This window comes from Lepidochelys kempii, chromosome 1 (genome assembly GCF_965140265.1).
Source record: "Lepidochelys kempii isolate rLepKem1 chromosome 1, rLepKem1.hap2, whole genome shotgun sequence".
In the NCBI taxonomy this organism is placed as follows: domain Eukaryota; kingdom Metazoa; phylum Chordata; order Testudines; family Cheloniidae; genus Lepidochelys; species Lepidochelys kempii.
The window spans coordinates 27,138,656-27,160,687 of record NC_133256.1 but is presented as its reverse complement, the minus strand read 5'-3'; the positions used below and the strand labels follow the sequence as shown (position 1 = coordinate 27,160,687).

The following is a 22,032-nucleotide window of genomic DNA, read 5'->3' as shown; positions in this document are numbered from 1 at the left end:
CACTAGTTCTGCCAGGTGGTGCTTTCTCTCAGCATGTCTGTTTGGAAATTAGCAATTGTCAAAGAAACTTTGGGTCAATTCAGCCCCAAAACCAAAGCATATTCTTGCTGCAAAATGAAAACTCATCGTCCCACCAGCACCCATACACTTTGCGCTGGCAGAGTCCTGGGGGGCTGCACTGCACCATTCTGATCCGTGATGGGACACCCAGGCTGCACATGTAAAACAACAACCTCATTTTCTGCTGTGTCCTCCAGACTTTTCAGAAGCCCCGCCACTCCCATCGCCTGTCCCTTTTAGTGGCCAAAGATTGGCCAGAAGCATCATTAACCAGAGCAGAGGCTCCAGAAGTGAGCACTCCGATCCTGTGTCCACCTGAATGGACACAAACACCTCCCTTCGCTACTGCAGGCCCCTCTTTGCCATCCGGCCTGCCTGCCCACTGGTTGCTAGGCAACCACAGCAGGCAAACGTATTCGGCATTAACTCTCCCACCCTCTTTGAGATTTTTTGTTTGTTTTTCAATTATTTAAAAAGAAAAAAAACCCTGAAAAAGGCCAGATCCTCAAAGACAAATAAATAACAAAGAAACCAAAGAGACTCTTTCCCCTTCAGTCACTGGATTTGATCTCCCAGATACCAAAATCTCTTGTCTATCAAATGGGGATGTTGTGTAGCCAGAGTACATTTCAACCTATGGAGAGGAGGGGAAGGGCTACAGCCCAGTTTTCTCCCTCCTCCTGAATAGCAGACCAAGCGAGCCCTTTAACTCTGTGAATTTTCACCTGTAACACTCACAGGAGAAACTCTCACAAGGCACTAGAAGAAAATTAATCACTAGGGACTATCCTACACTGAGGATAAGACATGGGGACTTGAAATCTAGCAAGTCACCCTCACCAAAGGACCTTGACACTTCACACACATCAGTGAATTTATCCCCACAACACCCCTGTGAGGTAAGGAAGTACTATTATACTATACTGTCTTTGTTATTGGGATCTTCAGTCTAGCAGACAAACCTGTAAGTAGATCCAATGACTGGAGGCTGAAGCCAGACGAATTCTGATTGGGAATAAGATGCAAATTTTTAACCGTAGTGAGGTTAATTAACCAATGGAACAATTTACAAAAGTTGTGGTGGAATCTCCATCACTGGCAATTTTAAAATCATTACTGGGTGTTTTTCTAAAAGATATGCTCTAATTCAGTGGTCTCCAAACTTTTTACGCGCAAGATCACTTTTCGAATTTAAGGGCAACACAGGATCTACTGTGCCCCTTCCCTGGGGCCCCACCCCTTCCCCAAAGCCTCGCTCTGCTCACTCCATTCCCCCTGCCCCATTGCTTGCTCTCCCCCACTGTCACTCATTTTGAGCGGGCTGGAGTGGGGGTTGGGTTTCAGGAGGGAGTGCGGCCTCTGGGTTGGGGCCAAGGGGTTCACAGCGTGGGAGGGGGCTCTGGGCTGAGCCTGGGGCAGGGGCTGGGGTGCAGGAGGGGGTGTGGGCTCTGGGAGGGAGTTTGGGTGCAGGAGTGGGCTCCAGGCTGGGACACAGTGTTGGGGTGCAGGAAGAGGAGGGGGTGCAGGCTCTGGGAGGGGAGTCAGGGCTGGGGCAGAGGGTTGGGTGCAGAAGGGAGTATGGGGTGCTGGCTCTTGGAAGGGAGGTCAGGGCTGGGGCTTGGAGTGCAGGAGGGGGTTTGAGGTGCAGGAGGGGGTATGGAGTGCTGGCACCAGGACGGGACTTAGGGCTGGGGGTTGGGATGCAGGAGGGGGTTTGTGGTGCTGACTCAGGGCTGCGGCTTGGGGAGCAGAAGGAGGCTTGGGGTGCAGGAGGGGGTATGGGTTGGTGGCTCTGGGAGGGGACTCAGGGCTGGGGGTTGGGTTGTGGCCTCCCGCTGGGCAGCGCTTACCTCTGGCGGCTCCCGGTCGGCAGTGCAGCATGGCTGCCACTAAGGTTGGCTCCCTGCGTGCCCTGGCCCCACGCCACTTCCGGAAGGTGCCAACGTGCCCCTGTGGCCCCTTGGGGGGGCAGGGGGCACGTGGCTCTGTGCACTGCCCCTCTCTGCCGGCATCGCTCCTGCAGCTCCCATTGGCCAGGAACAGGGAGCTGTGGCCAATGGGAGCTGCGGGGGCGGTGCTTGCAGGCTGGAGCAGCACATGGAGGGAGACCCCTGCCCCCCCGCGCACCCTCCCCCCCCACCCACCACCCCTGGGGGTGCAGGGCTGCGCTGGCCACTTTCTGGAGCGGTGTGGGGCTGGGGCAGGCAGGGAGCCTGCCTTAGAGGCAGCCCCGCTGCACCACTGGAGATCGCGATCGACTGGGAGATCCTCTAGGATCAACCAGTTGATCATGATCGACCGGTTGGTGACCACTGCTCTAATTCAAACACGAAAGTCCTATGGCCTGTGTTTTACAGGAAGTCAGACTAGAGGATCACAGTGGTACCTTCTGGCCTTATTATCTGTGAATCATCCCCACTTAACAGATGGGGAACTGAAGAACAAAGAAGCAAAGTGACTTGCCCAGAGTCACACAGGAAGTTTATAGCAGAGCTGAGAAACGAATCCACATCTCCTGAATCCCAGGCCAACCTCAGCCACAAGCCCATCCTTCCTTTCCTGATCTTAGCTGAGGCAAGACTATACTATGGTGCCAATAAGACATCAGCCAACATTTAATGGTTAGGTCGAGGGACAATGGCGGGAGATGTCTGAGGGTTCGCTAAGACAATGCTTGTTTCAGAGCAGGTGGAAAAAAATTATTTTCAAAAATTTTCATAAAAATTTCAGTGTTTTTCAAAATTCTAAAAATGCAATAAATTTTTTGAAAAATGTTTAGAATTTTTTCCCGTCAGATCTAATATATTTATTTGCAAAACTATAGAGTAGATTGGAACACAGATTGATAAATGTGCACACACACATACCCAAATTGTATAAATGTATCTAATCATTATATCTGATCATCTCTCTCTTCTCTATCCTTATATTTTGCCTGTCTTCCTAGAGTGTAAATTATTGATGGCAGTGACCATGTCTACCATTATTTGTTCAGCCCCCAAGCACAAACAGGATCAGGGCCTCTGGGAACTACCATAATGTAAATATGAAAGAATAACATAGACCTGAGCACATGGCCAGTGTTCAACAAATCAATAGTAATGGGAATTGAGATAAGACCATATAAAATGTTTTTCTTCTAGATATTTAAAATGGACAAAGTAATTACGCCAGGAACCTTAAATTATCTGTTGCCTTATCCAGCCTTACTTCATACCCTTTTAAACAAACAGACTATTGTGGAACAGCCTTCTTTTCCCCTACAACTTCCACATTGGACTGTGAGGAAAAGAAATTACATTTTTGTGCAAATATTTAAGTACATTAGACCCACAATTTGGTGCATTCAGATGGACCACCATCAGGAGAATCTTCCCTGACCCCGCCCCTGATGCAGCACATCCTCTCTAACAAAGGTGGACTGCAGGATCAGGATGGCGCCAGTCAGGGTTTAAATTCTCAAAGATTATTTCCCCCCATTCAGGGCTCCGGACTTAAGTCCCCCAGGACCTAGCGGGGTGCTGGGAGGCACCAGCACCTCCAGCGGAGCTCCCACGGGTTTGAAAATATTTACCAAAGCTCTGCTCCAGTGGGTTCCTGCTGAATTTAAGCCCTAGCACCAGTGCAGGTGAAGTGCTATCCAAGTTTGGTAAGCAGCGAAATGACAATTTTATCACCTTATTATTAGTACAGCCTTATTCACTTCAACACAAACACATACTATACCTCATAGCTAGAGACTGCTGAATAGCATCAGAATCTCTAGTGTTAACAGGACATGTTCTGGTGGTTGTGGTCATTGTCTCCAGGGACTGAACCAAGGATCTATGGATCTAAAATGGGCATACTGAATAAGACCAATGGTCCATCTAGCCCGTATCCTGTCTTCCAATAGTGGCTAATGCCGGATGCTTCAAAAGGAATGAACAGAACAGGGTAATTATTGAGTGGTCCATCCCTGTTGTCCAATCCCAGCATCTGGCTATCAGAGGCTAGGGACATCCAGAGCATGGGGTTGCATCCCAGACCATCTTGGTTAATAGTCGTTGATGGACCTATCCTTCATGAACTTATCTAATTCTTTTTTAAACCCAGTTATAATTTTGGCCTTCACAACATCCCCCGGCAACGAGTTCCACAGGTTGGCCGTACATTGTGTTGCATAAGCCCCTGCTGCCTAAGCCAAAGGACAAGGTCCAATAGTTTGAAAGCATTTGTAGGGATAAAGGCCATGCAATACCTTGGACAATTCCCAAGACATGTAACAGGTGCCAAGACTGGCCGTCACCAGCACTAAAGGAAAATAAATAGAGTTGGGTGGTACATTTTTATTAAAGCAAAACACTTCGGTTTCCACAAAACTGTTGTTTGGAAGGTTTTTGGGTCTGGAGCACAGAGTGATTAAACAGGTGGATTAAAAACTGCACAGCTACCATACCTCCTCTGTCACTAGCAAAGTGAAAAATACCACTGTGAGTCAGCCAGTTGATTTCATCCAGCTTCCAGTTGTCACCAAGGTCCATGCTTCCCATACAGTGTCAGAGAGTTGCTGGTAACACCTCCTGGAGTTCTTTCTGAGGAATAACCAAAACCTATTGTGAATTATTGCAATTGCCAGGCTTCAAAATCTGCAAACAGCTAACCACTGATGCAGAGCGAAACTAGTATTTCTATGTCTAACCCTATTGGCCAAATTGTGCCCAGACCACACATGGGGGTGCAAGACATGGAAAGGGTGTACAGTTTCCAGATTACGTTTAGGTGTTGGTTTGACTAGGGTGAAGTGGCAATTTGTTTTCTTGTCCTGTGAAAATTTTTGACATTTCAAAATTTTTTCCCATCCATTCGCACACCAGGATGAAGTTGAAGTCTCAAAAATTGTCATTAACTGGAAAAAAAAAATCAGTTCAGGTCAATTGAAATGTTTTCTCTCAGTTTTAACTTCTCTTTTTTTAACATTTTTAGTATAAATTTACTAAAACTTCAGAACAACTTGAAACATCAAAACTTTCTGGTTCAACAGAGTTGAAACCTTTTTTAACCAAAATTTTTTTAAGTCAGATGTCTCACACCTGACGCTGTTTCATGAACAGTTTGGGTTTCGACAAATCGGCATTTGTCAGGGGAAAAAAAATGTAAAAAAAGTTGCCACCAGTTCTGTAGCTGTATAACCTGTGTCTTAGAGACTGCTGTAACAGTAGCAATTAGCCAGGGTGCTTCAACTTGTGGTCCCTGGTTTAAATGAGAGGGAGCTACTGGCAGGATTGCTAGATAGGCTTTTTGAGCTGAGGTCAGGGAGAGTGCTTTATCAACATTGAGCCAAATCATACTAAAACATTTACAATTACTTGCTTTAAGTTTTGCCATGTACTTAAGAATTTGATTAGCACATCTTTAAAAATTTCACATGTGTGTATTGTGACAGGGTCGGGCCAGATGGCTATAAGAGAGTAATTTTTTTTTTTTGAAGCAAAAGATGTTTTTTTATTTGCATAACACACAAAGTAAAAACAGCAGCATATTTAATGTGTAACACAGCAACCAATCACAACTGTTTTCTCATTAGCTTCAGGGGAGGGAAGTGTTCAAGCTTGCCTGGGCCCAGAGCGGGGGCTTCCTCGACTCTTGTGGTCTTCCACCCTTCTGAGTTACCTGATGGTCCAGAGCGAGGGGGCTTCATCGACTCTCATGGTCTTCCACCCCTTCGAGTTACCTGGCACCACGCCCAAGTGTCACCAACAATTCCCTCCTCTGAAAGCACCCAACAAGAGGGTCAGGCCATGGGGTGGACAATCCGGGGGTGGGGGGGGGCACGTGTACCCACGTGTGAAAGGACCCCTCTAAGGTGGTGGTGTCCGCAGCAGCAATGGTTGGGGCTGGGATCCATTACTCTCTCCCCCAATCAAAGGGAGAGACAAAGGGACCTGGATGGGGACACCGAGCAGAGAACCTTGGACAGCACCCACCGCTCCTCAAAAGCATCAAGGGAGTCGGTGGATGACGCCCAGAGGAACTCCGCCCGGATACGTGAACAGACCGAGGATCGGAAAACAGCCCCACAGTCACAGGAAACTCCATCGGCCAACCGCCTCTCTTTGGTTTTATAGATGGCCGTTTTAGCCAGGGCCAGGAGGAGGTTAACTAGGAGATCCCGCGACTTTGTGAGGCCACGGACAGGGAGTGCATAAATAAAAAGGTGAGGGGAAAAATGCAACCAAAAACATAATAGGAGATTTGTGAGGAGCTGGAACAGGGGCTGCAGCCTGGCACACTCCAAATATACATGTGCCAGGGTTTCCCTCACACCACAAAAGGGACAAGTATCTGGGATGGGGGTGAACCACGCCAAGTACGTGCCTGTGCTCACAGCTCCATGAAGAAGCCGCCAACTGATGTCCCCGACGGGCCTTGGAACCAAGGTGGAATATAGGCTGGCCCACGGGTCTGCTCACCCTCGAAAGGTGGCAGAAAGTCTCGCCACTTTGTGTCGGAGCGGGACACTAGGGTGAGGGCATGAAGGGTGTGGAACACGAGCATGTATAGATGTTTCCTTGGCGCATTTTGGAAGTGTACCAGCTGCAGTTCATGCAGCCGGCTCACAGTGAAGGGGTAAGGGGGTCGATTGGGTCTGCGGGGCAGGGGTCCAATTAAAAGGTCCAGCAGGCCTGGGATAGAGGGTGGGTGGGGTGTGCCCTCGAGCAGGACCCGGTCGAGGTAAGCTCGAGCAGCGGGCAGCAAAGTGGCCTTCGCCTCCTGAAGTACTCGCCGGGGGGTGCGAGGTCTGGAGAGCCCCATGCGCCGGGCGAGCGTCAGAGCGTACAGTTGGCCCGAGAGGGGGCACCCCTGCCATACTCCTTGCCCGAAGCTGACCGGTTCAGTCAGGGTCCAGTTGAGCTTAACAAGACACTCTGCGGAAGTGTACAGCACCCAGAGAAAACCCACAAACTGGGGTCCAAAGTCAAATGCCTGCAGAGTGCTCAGGAGGTACCCGTGGTCCACCCTATCGAACGTCTTCTCCTGATCTAGGGACAGGAGGGTGAATGACAGACCGTCTCTACGCCCAAGTTCCAAAAGGTCCTGAACCATAAATAGGTTATCAAAGATATTGCGGTCCGGGACGGTGTAGGTCTGGTCTGGGTCGATCACGTCCGCCAGCACAGACCCTAGCCGCAGCGAGATTGCTTTCGCTACGATTTTGTAGTCCGTGCTGAGGAGCGAGATGGGACGCCAATTTCATAAATTGCGGAGGTCCCCCTTCTTCGGCAATAAGGTGAGCACAGCTCGCCTGCACAAAAGAGGGAGGACCCCGCTCTGCAGAGACTCGGCCCAGATGGTGACTAGGTCTGGGCCGAGGATGTCCCAAAACACGCGGTAGAACTCCACGGTCAGCCCGTCCATGCCTGGAGACTTATTAGTGGGCATACGACAGAGGGCTTCCGAGAACTCAGCCAGAGTGAGAGGCAATTCTAGCCGGTCTCAGTCGCTCGCGCTGATGGTAGGGAGCTCCTCCCAAAGCACTCTGCAAGCGCTAGAGTCGGTCGGATCCAGGGAGAAAAGACTTACGTAGAAGGCTCGGCCCCCCCCGCACATCTCCGCCGGTTCCGTGAGGGGGGTGCCATCTTCTGCCAGGAGGCAGGTGATGTGTTTCTTAGCCCCCCTTGTTTTCTCCAGGGCATAGAAGAAGCGGGAGCCGCGATCCATCTCCCGAGGGAGGCGGATGCGGGATTGAACAAAGGCACCCCGGGCCCGATGGTCCTCGAGGGCCCGGAGCTCCTCCCGCTTCTTCTGGCACGCTCCGCAGAGGAGCGGGTCTTCGGGGCTGGCGGCCAAATGCCTCTCCAGCTCTAAGACCTCCCGTTCCGACTGCTCTATTGCCGCTTTTCTCCGTTGGCTGGTGCCCCGAGTGTAGTCGCGGCAGAAAAGCCGGGCACGCACCTTCCCTAGGTCCCACCATCGCCGCACCGAGGGAAAGGCACGCCGCTGCCCTCGCCAGGCCAGCCAGAATTACCGGAAGGACATCACGAGGCCTTCATCCTCCAACAGGCTGTTGTTAAAATGCCAATAGGCCGGCCCCGGCCTCTCCACACAGAGGGAGGCTGTCACGGTGGCTAGGTGATGGTCAGAAAATGGGGCCAGCCGAATGCTGGAGGAGTGGGCTCGTGAGAGATGGAAGCGTGATAAATAAATGCGGTCCAACCGGGAGTGGTTCGACCGATGGGCTTCCACTCGGACAAAGGTGAACGTGGAAGTGTCATCCGGGTGGTGGTCACGCCAGATGTCCACTAGGGAGTGATGTTCAACTATCTCCCAGAGGGTGTCCACGGCGGCCGGGCTCTGCTCGGTCCCCGAGCGGTCTCGCTCCTCGAGGGTGATATTAAAATCCCATCCCAGGACCAGGCACTCGTGACAATCTAAGGTGCCGAGGAAGGTGGATGCCTGCTGATAAAATTGCAGCCGCTCCGGGCCCGATGTCGGGGCATAGACGTTAACGAGGTTAACCACAAGCCCCTCTATACGGACCCGGAGATGCAGCAGGCGACCCGGCACGGCCTCGGAGACCCCTAGCGCCTCGGGCCGTAGGTCGGGGAAGAACAGGGTCACCACTCCAGCCTGCCAAATCATGGAATGGCTAAAGTAGACTCTGTCCCCCCACTCCAGCCGCCAACTGTCTTCGGCGGTCAGATCCGTATGGGTCTCCTGCAGGAAAATCACAGAGTACCCTCCCTCCCGAAGGAAGGAGAGCACCTGGGACCTGCGGAGAGCCATCCTACAACCTCGGGTGTTCGACGTTGCGATGGTGAGAGGTGTCATGAGGGGACCCGGGGGGGATCCTCACTGGCAGGGACGCTCGCATCCCCCAGCAGGCCGTGCGACAGTCCCTGACCCATCCCGTAGGTGAGTAATTGGTCACAGAAGACGCGGACCCGCCAATAGGCCGCGGCATCCTGCTTCCCCATTCCTTTACCTTCCCCCATGAGGGCCCTTGTGGCCCGGAGGATTTGAAAAAAATCCCCCCATCGCCGGAGAACAAGTTGTACCTTGTTGCAGGAGCCACGGACATCCTCTAAAAGCTTCCGCAGCTCTCCTCGCAGCTCATGGGGGGGTGGGGTTACGGTTTCCCGGTTGTTCCCCGGCGGGGCCGTTGGTGCAGCCCCGTGGTCCACTAAAACGGACAAGCAGGGTGCGGACCCCCGACGGGGTGCCTGATGGGCTGGAGCTTCTAGGCCCCCCTCAAGCTCTGGGGTGATAGGGGGCAGTGGAGGGAAGATAGCAGCTCCTAATGGGTCAGGACAGGAGAACACAAAGGCCGCTCCCTGGGTGTCATCAGTTGGGAAAGGGAAGGAGACAGCCCCGGTGGCGGCAATAACATTGCAGGAGGTAAATTGGATAGGGGCAGGGGCAGGAGCAGGGGCGAGGTTCTGGGTTTCGGGAGGCAAGCAGCTGGATGGTGGCGCCTCCCGCTCAGACTCGAGGGTCAAGGGGGTAGGGAGGGAGCTCTCAGTGATACCGGGCGCGGGCTCTATGGTGGATTTAGCGGCCACAGCATCAGGAGGTGGATTATCTTCTGTTGGGCCCCCGCCCGGGAAGAAAATAGATTGCTCCGCACCAACGCGAGGGGGCCCTGGTGACTCGTGTCCTGGCCGCGTGGCACCGGCTGTCACCTCAGTGGGCTCGGTGGTCATCAGTGGGGTGCCATCAGCAGCCGGGTCAATGGAGGAGTCCAGGGGCTCCTCGGAGGTGGGAGCAGAAGCAGCAGTTAGGGGGAGGGAGCATGGGGAAAAGAGGGGTGGAGTGAGGTCGCCCAAATCGAGGTTTGCTGGCAAAAGGTCGTCCTCCCCCTGGGCAACCGGGCTCAGATCTAGGGCCTCGATCTCCTCGAACATAGAGGAGAGGACACTTTCCATCACCCCAGGATTCTCCCCACTGGCACCTGCCACGGTGGTTGCCTTGGGGTTCACGGGGGCTTCGGGTAGTGTCAGGACAGAAGGGGCTTCCTCAAGGGTCTCGGAGGGGAGGGTCTCCCGTGGAGGGGAGACACTACCTTCCGGTGCTACCACGTCTTTCCCGGCTGACACCAGTGGACGGGACGCACTCGTGGGCAAAGCGGAAGGTTCGGCATCGGTGCCCCCCTTCCTGGTCTTCCAGAAGGCCTCCGCCTCGGGTAGATGAGGCAGAGCTCGAGCCTTCCGCTTGCCTCGCTTCCCCTGGACTAGGGCCCAGCCCTCCATGGCATCATCTGGGGGCTGGTTAGCAGGGGTCGTGTCAGGGGGTAAAGGCGATGGCTCAGGGACTTGGGAGGGGACTGTGGGGCGGCATAAGGGAGGGAGGATTCTCCCTGGGGCAGGCTCTCTCCCATGCCTGGTGGTATCTCTGCCACCCCCTCCTCCATAGGCCCCGCCAGATTGTCAGCAGCGAGGGCGGGGCTCTCCCGCTCGTCTGGGCGTTGTAGGGGAGGTGCCGCTTGGACCTGAGCAGAAGTGGTGGTCCGAAGAGATGGGGGGGCAGATTTGGGTATCGGGCGTCCAGGGGCGTCGGCAATGACGGGGCCGATGTCCTGCCGGGTCTCGGGGATCCCAGATGCCCTTCCTTGCCAGGCTAAGGGGCAGTCCCTCCGGACATGCCCGGACGCCCGACAGAGGTAGCACCGGGCTTCCCCCGCGGAGAAATACACCCGGTAACGGGCCCCCTGGTGGGGGACTAGGAAGGAACCCTCGAGCGCCTCTCCATCACGCGCTGCCGATGGCAGTAGAAGCTGCACTTGCTGGCAGAAGGAAAAGATGTGACGGAGGGTGGGGTCCTTGCAGCTCAACGGGAGAGGACTGATGACAGAAACAGGTTTCCCCAGGGTGGAAACGGCAGGTAACAGGGCAGCATTGGGGAGAAAAGGAGGGACAGAGGTCAGGACCAGGCGGACGCCCAGGTCCTCTAGCGGTTCTAGGGGGACAAACGCCCCCCCTACCGCCAGGCCCCTCTCCACTGTCTCCTGGGCGGCAGCCTCCAATGCTAAGAAGAAGATGACCTTCCCATACATTTTGGAAGCCGTCACAATGGCCGAGGGCCCCACCACCCTCGCCAACGCCTGCACGTAGGTCTCCACGTGGGGCGAGGCGGGCACCAGGAGGCATCGGACACCGTGCTTCCTTGTCAGGGTGGGGAAGGGGCCCCTGCCGCTGTTGACGGTGGCGGAGGCGGTGGGCGGGAGAGATGACGAGGCGGCAGGTGGGGGGGCTGCCGCCGCCCGGGCATACATCCTGGGGGGTGAGGGAGGGACACCCGCAGAGCTGGTGAAGGGGGGCAGCGGGGAGGGATGCCATGGTCGGTGGCGGGGCCGTAGCAGTGGGGGTGGCCCCTGCCATGGAGGGCCTGGTGGTTTTAGCGGGGCCCTTCCCTTCTTCTTGCCCTGGCCTTTCCCGCCAGCTGGGGGGGGCTCCCCTAGAGTCTGGGGAGGCGGTGGGCATGGCAGTGGCGGAGATCACCCCGATGCCCTCCAGTGCCGATGCCCCAGCGGGGGCGGTGGCAGGTGGTTAACAGGAGTTGGGGTCAGGTAAAAAGGGACAGGCTGTGGGATAGGCAGTTTGGGGGGGGGCACATGAACCACCGTACGCTTGTCCAGAGAATCCTGTTTGGTTGGCTGGTGCTCCTGGCCCACACGGTGGAATCAGGGCGAGCAGCGAAGTCCAGAGGCAGATGTTAAACAGCCAGTAATGACGGTGGAGGAGGCAGTTGTGAAGATGGTAGTGTGGGGGTTGGGAGGACACAGATGGATCAGGGGCAGCTCCGTGCCACACCCCCTGTGTCCCTACAAACACAGTCACGACACAGTCAAGGCCTCCCCCCACACGAGAGCACAGTTCGAAAGTTACTCAGTCTTGGACCCTTTCCACCATGATTTGTAAGTTCCCCGGGCGATGTTCCTCTGGTAGACGGCTGTTTCTCTGTCTGTTCCGGGTTTTCTTTTTTGCATTCCAGAAATGCCGGAGCAAGTGATAAGATTCCTCTCAACCGGAGATGGGTCCACAGACAAACAACAAGCGGCTGGGGCTGGGTCCTTCCACTCCCCCCCTCTGGGGAAGCGGGCCGGCAGGCCACCCCTCTCTCGGGGGGGGGGGGGGTTCAGCTGGAGCGGCAGCAGCGTCCAAGGGCGGGCGGCCTAACAGCCAGCTGGCAGCCGGCCGGCACTCTAGCAATAGCAGAGAAAGAAAAATAACAACAAAAGGAAAAGAAAGGGGGGAGAGCATCTGGCCCGGTCGGGGGGGAAGCCAAAAGCAGGGGCAAAAAGCAAGGAAAGCCCAGGCCAGAGGGCGGCGGCGGCGGCGGCAGGAGGAGGAGGAGGAGGAGAGCAGGCTAAGTAGGTCCCTTTTCCCTGGGTAAGGTAACAGGGAAGGTTTTTTTTTTTTTTTTTGAAACAGAAAGAAAGTTTATTGGTAACGCTTACAGAATTACCAAAGGAAACAAAACAACTATGCAACAAAACAACGCAATCAGAAGGTATAACACAGCAGCTTTCAGGAGGGAGAAGTGTTCAGGCTAGCCTGGGCCCAGAGCGGGGGGGCTTCCTCGACACTCGTGGTCTTCCACCCTCCTGAGTTACCTGGTGGCCTAGAGCGGGGGGGCTTCCTCGACACTCGTGGTCTTCCACCCCCTCAAGTTACCCAGTGCCGCGCCCAGTGTCACCGATCCTCCCTCTCCTGAGAGTGCCCGGTAAGATGGGCACGGCTGCGGGGTGGGCGGTTTAGGGAGTGGGGGGTAGACACCCATGTATTATAGGACCCCTCCTAGATGACAGGAATGATGGTATCCACAGCGGCAATGGCTGGGGCTGGCGTCTCTCGCTCTTCCCCTCAATCAAAGGGTCAGACGGAGGGAACCGGACGGGGTCACCGAGCAGAGAACCCCAGACAGCGCCCACCGCTCCTCGAAGGCTTCAAGGGAGTCGGTGGACGCCGCCCAGAGGAACTCCGCTCGGATACCTGAGTGTACTGAGGATCGGAAAACGGCCCCACAATCGCAGGACGTTTCATGGGCCAACCTCCTCTCTCTGGTTTTATAAATGGCTGTTTTAGCCAAAGCTAGGAGGAGGTTGACCAGAAGATCCCGTGACTCTGTGGGGCCGTGGATGGGAAGTGTATAGATAAAGAGGTGGGGGGAAAAATGAAGCCAGAAGCGTAATAAAATATTTGTGAGGAGCCGGAAAAGGGGCTGCAATCTGGCACACTCTAAATACGTGTGCGCCAGGGTTTCCCTCACATTACAAAAAGGACAAGTGTCCGGAATGGGGGTAAACCGTGTCAAAAACACGCCCGTGCTCACAGCTCCGTGAAGGAGCCGCCAACTGATGTCCCCGACGGGCCTTGGGACCAGGGTGGAATACAGGCTGGCCCACCGAGGTTGCTCACCCTCCAAAGGTGGCAGGAGATCCCGCCACTTTGTATCGGGGCGGGACACCAGGGTGTGGGCGTGAAGGGTGTGAAGCGTAAGTGTATATAAGTATTTCCGTGAAGCAATTTGAAAGCTAACCGGCTGCAATTCGTGCAGCCGGCTTGCAGTGAAAGGGTGAGGGGTGTGTTGGGATCTACGGGGTGGGGGCCCGATGGAAAGGTCCGGCGGGCCTGGGGTAAGGGATGGGCGGGGTGCGCCCTCGCACAAGGCTCGGCTAACATAAGCCCGAGCAGCGGGGGTCAAGGCGGCCTTCACCTCCTGAAGTACGCGCCGGGGGGTACGGAGGCTGGAGAGCCCCATGCGCCGAGCGAGCATCAGGGGATCCAGCCAGTCTCTCCGGTCGTAGTCCAGGAGGTCTCCGACCCTCGTAACTTCCGCCAGGACCAACCTCTGGCGCACCAAGCGGGACTCCGCCACCTGCACACAGAGCTGGGGGTTGTGTAGCAGGGGCTCCGTGAGGAGATCTGCCCCCACGGTGGCCGCCACAGACCTGGTTGTTAGAAACAATTTCCAGGTCCGGAGGAGGTCCTGGTAGAAGGCCGGCAGCCCGGAGAGGTCTCGCGGAAAACCCCTCGAAGAAAGATAAAAGAGCTGCCGGTCATATCGAAGCCCTTGGAAACGGCGCAGGAAGGCGTGCGCCAGTATGCTCCATGCCGAACTACTTGCACTATAAAAGAGCCTCTGCAGGGCCTGGAGGCGGAAAACGCGGACCTGGGTGTACAGACACTTCAGGCCCTGCCCTCCTTCCTTCAGGGGTAGATGAAGAACTCCAACAGGGGCCCAGTGCATTCCTGACCAGAAGAACTCTAGAATCAATCTCCGGAGGTGGGTCAGGAAACCCGGGGCCGGGGCCAGGGTGTTGAGCCGGTACCAGAGCGTGGACAGGACTAGTTGGTTAAGCACCAGTGCTCTCCCTCGGAGGGAGAGACATCGGAGAAGCCTCGTCCATCTCCGGATCCGCTCTATCACCCCGCCCTCTAAATTTTGCCAGTTCTCCGGCGGGGAAGGATGCTTGGCGGAAAGGTAAACGCCGAGATAGAGCAGTGGACCCGCACTCCACCGGATGGTCTGAAGTGCGGGTGGGAGGGAGCTCACCTGCCGCCAGTCCCCCACCGCCAAGCCAGAGCTCTTGACCCAGTTGACTCGGGCGGAGGAGGCTGCCGAATAGATGGCTTGGCATGCCTCCACTCGCACCAAGTCGCCCGGGTCCTGGACCACGAGGAGTACGTCATCGGCGTACGCCAACAGGACCAGCCGCAGCTCCGGCTCCCACAGCACCAACCCTGTCATCCTCCTGCGGAGGAGACAGAGGAAAGGCTCGATCGCCAGAGCATACAACTGGCCCGAGAGGGGGCACCCCTGCCGCACTCCTCGCCCGAAGCTGACCGGTTCAGTCAGGGTCCAGTTGAGCCTAACCAAACACTCCGCGGAGGCATACAGCACCCGGAGAAAACTCACAAACTGAGGTCCAAATCCAAACGCCTGCAGAGTGCTCAGGAGGTACCCATGGTCTACTCTATCGAACGCCTTCTCCTGATCAAGAGACAGGAGGGCGAACGATAGACCATCTCTCCGCCCGAGTTCCAAAAGGTCTCGGACGAGAAAGAGGTTGTCGAAAATGCTGCGACCCGGGACAGTATAGGTCTGGTCTGGGTGGACCACGTCCGCCATCACGGACCCTAGCCGCAGCGAGATTGCTTTCGCTACGATTTTGTAATCCGTGCTAAGGAGTGAGACGGGACGCCAGTTTCGTAGATCGCGGAGGTCCCCCTTCTTCGGCAGCAAAGCGAGCACCGCTCGCCTGCATGACAGAGGGAGGACCCCGCTCTGCAAGGACTCAGCCCAGACGGTGACTAGGTCTGGGCCGAGAATGTCCCAGAACGCGCGGTAAAACTCCACGGTCAGCCCGTCCATGCCCGGAGATTTATTGGTGGGCATGCGACGGAGGGCTTCCGAGAACTCGGCCAGGGTGAGAGGCAGCTCTAGTCGGTCTCGGTCGCCCACGCTGACCGTGGGGAGTTCCTCCCAGAGCACCTCGCAAGCGTCAGGATCGGTCAGGTCCGGGGAGAAAAGGCTTGTGTAGAAGTCACGGGCCCTCCCACACATCTCCTCCGGACCCGTGAGGGGGGTGCCGTCTTCCGCAAGAAGACAGGTGACGTGTTTCTTGGCCCCCCTCGTTTTCTCCAGGGCATAGAAGAAGCGGGAGCCGCGGTCCATCTCCCGAAGGAGGCGGATGCGGGATCGAACAAAGGCACCTCGGGCCCGGTGGTCCTCAAGGGCCCGGAGCTCCTCCCGCTTCTCCCGGCACGCTCCGCAGAGGGACGGGTCCTCGGGATCGGCGGCCAGGCGCCTCTCCATCTCTAAGACCTCCCGTTCCAGCTGCTCTATTGCCGCATTTCGCCGTCGGCTGGTGCCCCGAGTGTAGTCACGGCAGAAGAGCTTGGCGCGCACCTTCCCGAGATCCCACCATCGCCGCACCGAGGGAAAGGCACGCCACTGCTCTCGCCAGGCCAGCCAAAACTCCCGGAAGGACATCACAAAGCTCTCGTCCTCCAACAGGCTGTTATTAAAGTGCCAATAGGCCGGCCCCGGTCTCTCTGCACGGAGGGAAACCGTTACAGCGACTAAATGATGATCGGAGAATGGGGCCAGCCGAATGGCGGAGGAGTGGGCCTGTGAAAGATGGAAACGGGATAAGTAAATACGGTCCAACCGAGAGTGGTGTGACCGATGGGCCTCCACCCGGACAAAGGTGAACGTGGAGGTGTCATCTGGGTGATGGTCGCGCCAGACGTCCACTAGGGAGTGATGGTCGACTATCCCTTGGAGAATATTCGCGGCGGCCGGACTCGGTTCGGCCCCTGAGCGGTCCCGTTCCTCGAGGGTGGTGTTAAAGTCCCCTCCCAGGACCAGGCACTCATGCGAATCCAGGGTGCCGAGAAAGTCGGACACCTGCTGATAAAATTGTGGCCGCCTGGAGCTCATTTGTGGGGCATAGATATTAACAAGATTAACCACGAGCCCCTCCATACGGACTCGAAGGTGCAGCACGTGGCCCGGCACGGCCTCATTGACCCCTAGCACCTCAGGCCGTAGGTTGGGGGAGAAATAGGGTTGCCACTCCAGCCTGCCAGGTCGCAAAGTGGCTAAAGTATACCCCGTCCCCCCACTCCAGCCGCCACCTGTCCTCGGCAGCCGGGTCTGTATGGGTCTCCTGCAGGAAAACTACAGAGTACCTCCCCTCCCGAAGGTAAGAGAGCACCTGGGACCTGTGGAGAGCCATCCTACAGCCCCTGGTATTCAGGGTCGCAATAATAAGAGGCGTCATACAGAGGGCTGGGGGGGTGGGGGTCTCGTATTGGCGGGGGGGTTCAGGGCCCCCGGCGGGTTGCACAGCAACCCATGACCCATCCCGTGGGTGAGTAGATCGCTTCGGAAGCTGCGGGCTCGCTCGTAGGCCGCAGCACCGCGCTTTCCTTGCCCCCTGCCCTCCTTTATAAGGGCCTTTGTGGCCTGAAGGAGTTGATCAAAGTCCCCCCATAGCCGAAGAGCCAGCTGTGCCCTATCGCGGGCGCCACGGGAGTGCTCTAGGAACTTCCATAGCGCATGCTGCAGCTCATGGGGGGGTGGGGTTACAATTCCCGAGGTATTCCCTGATGGGCCTCTTAATACAGCCTCGTGGTCCGCTAAGGCAGGTAGACAGGGTGCGGACCACCGACGGGGCATCTGACAGGCTGGGGTTATTAAATTCATTTCACACCTTGGGGTGGAGGGGGATGGCAGGGGAAAAATTGCCACTCCTAACGGGTCGCGACTAGAAAGTGCAAAGACTGCTCCCTGGGGGGAGTCTGCAAAAGGCGGAAAGGAAATAACCCCAGGGGCGGCATTAACATTGCAGGAGGAGGGTCCTTGGGCAGGGGCAGGGGTGGGGGCAGGGGCAGGGGTAAGGCTCTGGGGTGCAGGAGGCGAGCAGCTAAAGGAAAGTGCCTCCTGAGCAGAGTCAAGGGTTAAGGGGGAAGGGGAGGGGCTCCCAATAATGCTAGGTGCTGGCTCCATGGTGGTTTTAGCGGTCACGGCATCAGGTGGTGGACCGCCTTCTGCAGGGTGCTCACCCGGGAAGGCAAAAAGGGGGAGGGAGCATGGGGAAAGGGAGGCTGGGGTAAGGCTGCCCAGCTCGAGGCCAGCCGGCAGCAAATCATCCCCTCCCTGGGTGACCGGGGTCAAATCTAGGGCCTCAATCTCCGCATACACGGAGGAGAGGCCAACTCCTGCCACCCCGGGGGCCTCTCCTCTAGGGCCCGCCTCAACGGCCGCCTCGGGGTCCGTGGGGGGTTCGGGTAGCGTCCAGGCAGAAGGGGTGTCCTCAGAAGTCTCGGAGGGGAGGGTTTCCCGTGGAGGGGGGATTCTGCCCTCCAATGCCAGTCCGTCTTCCCCTCCCGACACCGGCGGATGGATCTCGCTCGCGGCCGTGGCGGGAGGCTCGATAGCAGTGCCTCCTTTCCTGGTCTTCCGGGGGGCTTCTGCGTCGGGTGGATGCAGCGGAGCTCGAGCCTTCCGCTTGCCTCGCTTCCCCTGGACTAGGGTCCAGCCCTCCATAGCATCATCTGGGGGCTGGTTAGCAGGGGTTGTGTCGGGGGGCGGAGGCGACGGTTTAGGGGTTCGGGGAGGTAGCGGTGGGGCAACGTGAGGGGTGGGGGCTTCTCCTTGGGGAGGGCCCTCTCTTGTACCCGATAATATCCTTGCCACACCCTCCTCCATGGGCTCTATTGGGTTGGTACTAGCAAGGGTGGAAACCCCTTGCTCGCCCGGGCATTGTAGGGAAGGTATCTCTTGGGCCCGGACGGGAGCAGCGATGGGTCGAGTAGGAGGAGGGTTGGTTTCAGGTACTGGGCAGCCAGGGGCGTCGGCAGCGACGGGGCCAATGTCCTGCCGGGTCTCGGGGGTTTCGAGTGCCCCTCCCCCCCGAGCCAAAGGGCAGTCTCTGCGGACATGCCCCGCTGAGCGGCAGAGGTAGCACCGGGCCTCTCCAGTAGAATAAAAGACCCGATAGCGGGCTCCCTCGTAGGGGACTAGAAAGGACCCCTCAAGCGCCTCTCCGTCACGCGCCCCTGCCGGTGGTAGAAGCTGCACTTGCCGGCGGAACGAAAAAATGTGACGGAGGGTGGGGTCCTTGCAGCCCAACGGGAGAGGGCTGATGACAGAAACAAGTTTCCCCAAGGTGGAAAGAGCGGGTAACAGGGCAGCATTGGGTAAGAAGGGAGGAACGGAGGTAAGGACGAGGCGAACGCCCAAGTCTTCTCACGGTTCTAGGGGGACAAACACCCCCCCTACCGTCAGGCCCCTCTCCACCGCCTCCTGGGCGGCATCCTCCGAGGCTAAGAAGAAAACGACCTTCCCATACATCTTGGAGGCCGCCACAATAGCCGTGGGTCCTACCACCTTCGCCAACGCCTGCACGTATGTCTCCACGTGGGGCGAGGCGGGCACCAGGAGGCAACGGACGCCGTGCTTCCTGGTCAAGGCGGGGAAAGGGCCTCAGCCGCTGGTGATGGTGGCGGAGGCAGGGGGGGGGGGCGAGATGACGAGGCGGCAGGCAGCGGGGAGCCCGCTGCCGCCCGGGCATACGTCCTGGGGGCCGGGGGAGGGACAATCGCAGAGCTGGTGGAGGGAAACGCTGGGAGGGGCGCCACGGTTGATGACGAGGCCGCAGCGGTGGGGGCAGCCCCTGCCATGGAGGGCTCAGTGGTTTTAGCGGGGCCCTTTCCTTTCCACCCGCCCTGGCCCTTCTGGCGAACCGGGGGGGGTTTCCTAGAATCTGGGGGGGTGGTGGGTGCAGCAGCAGCAGCAGCAATCACCCTGGTACCTCCTGCTACCGGTGCCCCAGCAGGGGGGGTGGCAAGTACCTTAACAATAGTAGTAGGGGGGGGACCTTGGGGGTTGGGCAGGGGTGGTGGTGGGGAAGGGACAACTAATTTTATTAAAGCAGTCTCGCCCCTCTCGTTCCCCGCCATTGTGAGCAGGGAGAGACAGGGAGACACCAGAAGGAGAAGGGGGGGGGGGAGAAGGCAGAATAGCCCCTCCTTCCACTGGCTGCGGACGGGAAGGGAAAAAATGCCAAGGGAGGGGGGCTGGGAGGAGGGGGGGGAACAAAATCGGGGTCTAGTAAAAGGGGCAAGTTGTGGGATAAGCAATCCGGGGGGGGGGGGGGGTGCAGACCCACACGCGTTTGTCCAAAGAGTCTCGGTTGGTCGGTTGTTAGGTCCGGTCCGGAAGGTAAAGTTCAAAGCAAACAGCTGGATCCGAAGGGAGATGGCAGATTGCCAGCAGGGACAGACTGCGGGGGGGCCGTGACAGTTGTAATAACGATGGGGGGGTAGGGGCACCGATGGATCGGGGGTGGGGGTCTCCACGCCACACCCCCTGTGCCGCCACAAACGCAAGTAATCACAGTCAAACTCCCCCCCACGAGAGTATAATTCAGAAAGTTACTCAATCTTACGGCCTTCGTCACAATGATTTATATTATTTCTTCTGTCTGATGAAATCTCCGTCTCCGGCTGTGTTGGCTGTGTTCCAAGTCCTCCGGTATGTTAAGAATGTTGTAAGGTCCGAGCTGCTGGCAAAACGGCTGGGTCTGGGGGTTTCCACTCCCCCCTCCGGACAGCAAAATCGGCAATCTTCCCCCCCCTCCTCCGGGGGCCCAGCTGAGGCAAATAGCTGCGCCCGAAAGCAGGCGTGGGGGGGGATGGCCGGCGAAGGACGTAGACGGAAAAAAAACACAAAAAGAAAAAGAAAAATCAAAAAAGCGTCTGGCCCGGTCGGGGGGGGACTAAGGCAGGTGCAAAAAGTAAGAAAAATCCGGGCCAGGGGGCTTTAGGAAAGAATAGAAAGCAGATAGCTGAGGAGCAAGCAAAAGACGTTCCGTTTCCTAACAGGGAAGGTTTCAGAACAATCAGGAACCTTCTGGAGACAATTAAGACAGGCTGATTAGAACACCCTCAGCCAATCAAGAAGCTGCTAGAATCAATTAAGGCAGGCTAATCAGGGCACCTGGGTTTTAAAAAGGAGCTCACTTCAGTTTGTGGTGTGCGTGTGAGGAGCTGGGAGCAAGAGGCACTAGGAGCTGAGAGTGAGAATGCGGACTGAGGAGTACAAACATTTTCAGACACCAGGAGGAAGGTCCTATGGTGAGGATAAAGAAGGTGTTGGGAGGAGGCCATGGGGAAGTAGCCCAGGGAGTTGTAGCTGTCACACAGCTGTTCCAGGAGGCACTCTAGACAGCTGCATTCCCCAGGGCCCTGGGCTGGAACCCGGAGTAGAGGGTGGGCCTGTGTTCCCCCCAAATCCTCCCAACTCCTGGTCAGACACAGGAGGAGTTGACCTGGACTGTTGGTTCAGAAAAACGGCCAAGCTGAGGGCTGCCGTGGAGCTTCAAGGTGGGCAAATCTGCCAATAAGTGCAAGACCCACCAAGGTAGAGCAGGAACTTTGTCACAGTATGTTATATATTATATCACAGTAACACAGTCTGACTCTTTGCCCCCTATAGGGGCTAAGCCACATAACAGGTTTCTGAGTCTGCTACTGCTTTCAAGCTAAGGAAGCTAGTCCTTTAGCTAAGGCAGCAGCAGCAGCTCCTGCTTTTAGATCCAGAGCACCTGGCTTCAGCCCCTGAAGACCCATCTGACCATGTCCTTTGAACATTAGAAATTCTCGGATGCTATTCAGCAGTCTCTAGCTATGCAGTATAGTGTGGTTTAGAGCTGAACCCTAATGATTTGCTATCTACTCTAGTATTTAATTATAATATAATATTACTCTTATTATTTATTATTTTAATGGCCACCAGAGTTTAAATGATCAATTTCCAGAGTACCTGGAGATTTGCATTTTGTGAGGTATTAATAGCACATGGAGGCAGAGACGTTTTTCCTCCCATCTTGTCCATGTGGAAAGGAGCATGGGAATCATTCCTAGCCCTTCCTGTATGGCCAGCTGCCAGTCTATCCACAGGTAATTAGCAGTGTTGGGTTATGAATCAGCTTTATTCCAGATGAGATCTGAAAATAGATGAAGACTCAGTGAGGCAGACAGAGGTACAGGATGACTGTTCTAGTTAGCAGAAACCATAGAGGAAGACACGCTTGTTTTGACAAGATTGGGCAGGGAGATAAAGAGGAAGCCACTGCTAGATGAGCTGAGGAAGAAGGGAGGGGAGAAGGAGACAGTCCATGAGTTTGTTTGAGGCAAGTCCAGACAAGGAGAATGGTTTTGAACTGGATTCAGTGCTAAGGCTGGGGCTGGCTGTGCTGGTTTTAGTGCTGTGCCTGCTTTGCACTGATGCAGTCTTAATGCAGGGAAGATTCTGGGCCACCGTTATCACCTGATTAACATAACCTTAGCAGAGCAATAGCCAGACATCAGGAGGAAAACCACTGGATACTAGGTATTAGATGTTTTTCACACAGAATAGGGGCTTTTTATCCTGGTATCTGGGGCATAGTGTGTTTTTGAGCTGGGACTTCCCCTCTGC

At 56.3% G+C, this 22,032-nt stretch overlaps 1 protein-coding gene across 5 annotated transcripts in view; it reads right to left on the bottom strand.

Annotated features, from left to right (window-relative positions):
• The window catches only part of AMOTL1 (angiomotin like 1), a 209,641-nt gene that overhangs the window by 119,671 nt on the left and 67,938 nt on the right, over positions 1 to 22,032 (bottom strand). For 3 of the 5 annotated variants that reach the window (XM_073337507.1, XM_073337517.1, XM_073337523.1), the window contains exon 2: positions 4,499 to 4,634. In XM_073337507.1, coding sequence (XP_073193608.1) covers positions 4,499 to 4,592 — 94 coding nt within the window. In that variant the 5' untranslated portion in view covers positions 4,593 to 4,634. Of the gene's footprint in view, positions 1 to 4,498; positions 4,635 to 19,720; positions 20,433 to 22,032 lie in introns of those variants that run through there. The other 2 variants (XM_073337491.1, XM_073337500.1) reach the window with 2 other exon arrangements.